Here is a 5,308-nt window from a genome sequence, read left to right as displayed (position 1 = left end):
TATTCCACTATTCCTCCTGTGTCGTGGTTAGCCCCCTAGAGAACTAGTCCTGGGAAAGGGGACAGGAAGTAAGGAATAAGGAGAGCCTTGAAGTAAATGAGAAATAACTAGAAAATAAGACGTTGGGGTAAAAAGCATGGAGTAGAGGAAGGAAATGTACATGAGTGTATTAAACAGAGACGTACACAGAAAGGGATTTGGAAATTTATATTAGTTTTGTCTTATTATGACCATGAAAAAGAACACGGTGTCCCAGCTTCACACTCTTAACTTTTTTGTCTTTAAGCATCACCGAAAAATCAGGCAAAAGGCTAGAGATGCAGCATTAAGAGGTAAAGTCCCAGTGTCTTCTCTCACTCCCCTCCACTATGAGCAAGGTTCTGTAGATTTGGTCCCTCAAGTTGACATTCTCCTAGCAGAATTTCTTGGGTGGAGAATCAGAGCCTGGGATTGTTCCAAAATTCAACACCTCTGCCCAGGGAGTGAAGAATAAGGAAGAAGGACAGATGTCCTTAACGGTGCCATTTAGTATTTATATAACCCTGTGAAAGCCACTTCAGATCTCAGTCTTTTACCCATGAAATGGGCATCTGAAGACCCAGCCTCACGCACAGCATGGCTGTGGAGATCTAATGAGATTAGGTCCAGGACAGCACATCGTAACTGGCTAAGCTGTACGCAGATGTGCCTTAGAGCATGGACTGTTGGGATGTTCAGTCTCTTCTCATTCAAAGGCTTTTAGCTTCCTACAGGATGTCCCTGAATGCTCTCTCATTTCATATAACACTGTCTCATGGTTTCTCAGCTAGGAGACCTTCCTGGAAAGAAGCTGAGAAGCCATGGGAGCTGCTGTCTATCATGAAAAGGTGATCACTCGCTCTTTGTAGTGTCCCAGCTCCAGCCTGGACTGTGATGACTTCTCTGCTTGGCCTGGGACAGGGATAAGGAGAAGAGGGAGAATGGCTGGGAGGGAGTCACACACAGTGGAGGCTGCAGCACCAGCTGAGAGGGTTCCAGGGGAAAAGGGGGTTCAGACATCTATGAGGGAGGAGTCTCCCAGTTCTTCTCTAGGCTAGGCTCACAATGGTTCTAGAATTCAGAATCTGATGAGCACTTAATTCATAAAAGACCCTACATGGGATTGTACTCAGCCACAAGACAACTTAGCCGGCTAAGAGAACGGGTGACTAAGTGCATAAGTAAGGCATCATTGTCATATTCTCCTTACAGCTCCCCTCTATCTAGGGCAGACCCCTAAAAACTGCTGACATTGCTTCACCTTCTGTCTCGAGGAAGCCCAGTTTCTTGTCGTCTCATCCTGTTCTTAAAAACTTTAGAGAATGAGACTGGCTCCTCAGACATGTTGTATACACCTCACAGTCCCCAGGAAGCAGAGTTCCAACAAGAACCTCATTCTACACAGCTGGGGAATATGAAATACCATGCAGTGGCCTTCACAGACCCAAATGAGACTGAGTGCAAGTTCTACCTGGTGATGACCCTGGTGATTCCCTATCAGCTAACCATTGGCTTCTCCATCATTTGTTCCCATCTTCTGGTTGAGCTTCACAATGTAGGACAGCAGACAACTCACCCACCTCCCAGTCAGTCATGGCCCCGTACTGCTATGGGTTGCCTGAGACCATCATTAACAGTAGTCATGTTTTCTCTTCTAGCCAGAGCTGGCTTCCTCATGACGGAAGTGTGCGGCGAGTACTGTGTGCAGACACCTCCTGCCAAATCTGCAATGCAATGGCTCTGGAGATCGAGCAGTTGCTGGTGGGTGAGAACGCCCTGATATCTCCCAGTTCACCGGGGCCATCACAGGGCTCCTCTTGCCTAGAGATTTTGTCCCAGTCTGACGTGTCCCTTGAGCATAGTCTGGAGCATCCTTCCACATGCTCTCAAGAACTTTCACTTCCATCTGCAACCCCTTCAGCATCACAATTAATGGATCAGGAATATTTAGACCACTCAGTTACCTGGTCAGCTGCCCAATCACCTGGTACAGTTAGTATGCAACATTACTGGGCTGAAAATGTCCAAGAATTTCAAGTGTCAGATATGCCCCTGCTCCAAGACACTATGTCTTCTTCATGCTTTGAGGGGCTTAGGATTCCAGTAAACCCACAGGAGATGATACAGCAAAACCTCAGCTCTATGTGCGGGAACCAAGGTCAGCAGCCCTTGCATCCCCGGGTCTCACTGCTGACTCTGAACCAAGACAGCACTACCCTGACACATCCTATAGCCTTGCCTATGGTCACTGTCCTGCCTGTCCACCAGCCATTCCCCAGTCCTGAAGTCCTGAGTCTCCTTGAGGTACATGTTAAAAAATGGATGCATTTCCAGAGGTGGGGGCTGCCCAGACGTGTAGAGAAGTCCCTGAGGCAGCTCATGTCAAACCTGCCACTGTTTTACCAACCAGTGAATAACCAACCAGCTTCTTTCATCCAAAATGATACTTCTGGGTTCTCTGCTGAGAAATTTGCCATAATTTCCTACCAGACCTGGGGTTCATGTATGGCTGGCCAGGCAACCCAGGCATTCTGGGTTTCTGAATGGTCCCTTATAGACCCAATACAAAGACACCGCTACCACCAAAACCCAAACCACATGGCTCTGGCTCTGCCCTCTGCAGCTCTTAAAGACTTAAGTGGCCTCTATCTACTTCCTCGGAAAAAAGCTAATGACCCAGTGGGCCATCTGCAGCAGAAATACAGCCAGCTGTTCTGTGGCCTCCCTTCTCTGCACAGTGAGTCCCTGGATGACACCTTGGGCTCTCAAGTTCACTCCACAAACGGGAGTCTGTCCAAGCTCCCCTTGAAGGATCCCCTTTTCCTCAAGGAGCTCTCCTTTCTCCCTCTGTTGTCTAAGACTCCACCCGAGTCAGACCCACCCTGTCCCCCATCATCATCCCCAAATTGTGTCATGCCATGTGACCATCCACCAGCTCAGGTCAATGTCCCATTCCTGACTCTGGCCCAGTGTGAAGCCTTAGAGTGGCACATGCTTCAGAGGCAGCTGCAGCATCAGTGGAGTTTGCCAGCTGTTTTCCAGGGAGTTCAGCACACCCAGACCCCTGCGCCGTATAAGCCTTGTGACACAGCCCAGTCTCCAGAAACTCCAGGAAAGCCCAACTCTGTCTGCCCAACCGTGGACTCCCGGAAGCTGCTGAAATTCCACCTCCAGAGGCAGCTGAGTCACCATTGCTGGGGTCTGCCCCCAAAGGTCCAGCAGTCCTTCCAGTTGCTCCTGTCCCCCACTCACGAGCAGACTCCATCCTGGAGCAGCACAGCCCTAGCCAGTGTGAGTGTCCCCCAACCCTCGGCCCTAGAAGCCACTGGTGCTGGTGACCCTTGCTCTCCGTTTGAGGACCCAGTCTGCATACCACACTTATTTGACCAAGTCAAGGCAATACTGCAGAGCCACATCGACTCCAAATGTGGGCAGATTCACGAGGGCAAGGTCCCTGCCCGTGTGTATAGGTCTCGTGAGTGCATTATTCCTGGAGGCCTCGAAGTGGCTGCCTTCACCTGCATCCCAGAAAGCAAACCACTGGAGGTACAGGCAGCAACAGACCCTGACCAACAGCAGAAAGTTATGCCCCAGATGCCAGCGTCCCTTGATCAGCAGCAACAGACCTCCCCAGAAGCTGTCACTGAACATCCTCAGCCAGCCGAAGCCCTGACCAAGGAAGTCATGGAGAGCCTGAAGACAACTTTACGGCAGAAGTATCTGGCCTTCTGGTCAGGGCTGCCTCCTGTTTATCCTGTGGCTCCCTCCAAGACCATGACCTCAGCAAAACCTACTCGAACTACAACCATAGAGGTGGTACCTGAACCTGTCAAAATCTTAACAGAACCTCCGACTCAGGTGATCTTACCCGAAGAGCAGTGTCTAAGGCCTGGGCCATGCTTTCAAGGTGCCGATGAGACCTGTGCAGACACTGCAGATGATTTTCAACCTGAAGTGCCAGTGGAAGGAATGATTGAGATGGAGGAGCCTCGAGAAAGCCAGACAGAGTCTGCTAGGCCCTGCCTACTCAAGGAATCCCTCTTGGCCAAACTAAATTTCCATCTGAGAAAGAAAATCCTAGAGATACAATGGGGGATTCACACAGAGGCCCGGGAGTCCAGGGAACAAACTGGATGCTCAGCGAACACCCCCCCACAGGCGCCTCTTGGGAGTCTAAACAACCAAGGAAAATCACTGCTCCAGAAACTCCCCATCCCACCAAACACTCCCCATGCCCCAGATCCAAAATGGCTCTGCCTTAAAGAACAGCTGGGCCTTGAGTTAAAGGCGGTGCGGCAGAACCAGAAGCAACCTAGTCCCAGAGCAGCACCCTTTGGCTCTGTCCACGGGTCCTCCGAGATGTCACAACCCAGTGGGGATGTGACAGAGGGCGAGGTGTTTTGTGTTCAGTTGGAGGCCAGTGTGAACAAGGCCCAGCCTGGAGGAGCCCTGGAGCCCTGAGTCCCAAAGCCCTGGCAAGAGCAAATATTCAACCCAAGTCTCCATGCTGGCTAAAAAGGAAAAGAATTCAGGGAAGCCAAAGTTGGCAGGAGACCAAGGAGAAGGAGATGCAGGGTTTGTGCTCTCCCCAGCAAGAGTAAAAAGCCACCCTGCTGAAGCCCAGAGGCCAGAAGGGACGCTTCTGAACAGGACTCCCCAAAGCCCCTGGTGACAGAAACATGGCTTTCACCTTGATGCTCCCTGTCCACACAGGTCCCAGCACCATGCTCAGCTTAAACCCCCAGAGCCACGCCCAGGAGCCCCTACGGGGGGGAATCTAAAGAATGACCTGCAAGACAGTCAAACCAGGCTCAATGTCAGCCTCAGACCAGCAAGGACTCCTGAGAGTGTCCAGCGTGTGGGGATCCAGGTGTCACGGAGCCATGCTTCCCTGGGCCCTCTTATTCAGCGTAAGCCATTACAGCACCAAACTTTGCAGAGGCAGGAGATGCCAGCCCATTGTCACAACAGGCCCAGCTTTCCAGAATCGGGCTGGAGAAATAAGATGAAATGCTTTCTGCAATATATAAACTTTCAGGCAAAAGGCAAAGGGCAAAGGGAACCCACGTTTTCAACAGCTGAGAAAATGGCCAACACCAGAAAAGAAAATGTAGAAAAGAGGCTAGCTCCAACCAGAAGTCCCATAGAGAGAACAAAGACAGAGAAGAAGACAAGAGGGGACCCCATGGCCCAACCTCCCCCTACTGAGAAGCAGGTGGGCCTATTCTTGGATGTCTCCCATTCCCCAGACAGCAAGCTCCGTCACCTCTCCTGCTCCAATAAACTCGAC

General features: G+C 50.9%; 1 protein-coding gene across 1 annotated transcript; it reads left to right on the top strand.

Moving 5' to 3' along the window:
• Positions 1-232: 232 nt before the first annotated feature.
• LOC150010374 (putative protein SPATA31F2P) lies at positions 233-4,479 on the top strand. The gene is made up of 3 exons (XM_090279416.1): positions 233-332; positions 806-866; positions 1,677-4,479. Exons 1-3 carry the CDS (start codon positions 233-235, stop codon positions 4,477-4,479), a joined length of 2,964 nt encoding a protein of 987 aa, XP_090135542.1.
• The last annotated feature ends 829 nt before the right edge of the window (positions 4,480-5,308 follow it).

This window comes from Furipterus horrens, unplaced genomic scaffold (genome assembly GCF_987537825.1).
Source record: "Furipterus horrens unplaced genomic scaffold, mFurHor1.1.pri manual_scaffold_5, whole genome shotgun sequence".
Taxonomy (NCBI): domain Eukaryota; kingdom Metazoa; phylum Chordata; class Mammalia; order Chiroptera; family Furipteridae; genus Furipterus; species Furipterus horrens.
This window is presented reverse-complemented; position numbering and strand designations above follow the sequence as displayed.

Bases quoted from the DNA above. Each gene is read 5' to 3' on its own strand.
- LOC150010374 (XM_090279416.1), top strand. From the start codon at position 233: ATGAAAAAGAACACGGTGTCCCAGCTTCACACTCTTAACTTTTTTGTC. The intron at 333-805 runs GTAAAGTCCCAG...ATGGTTTCTCAG, and splicing joins TAGAGATGCAGCATTAAGAG to CTAGGAGACCTTCCTGGAAA. The intron at 867-1,676 runs GTGATCACTCGC...TTTCTCTTCTAG, and splicing joins CTGCTGTCTATCATGAAAAG to CCAGAGCTGGCTTCCTCATG.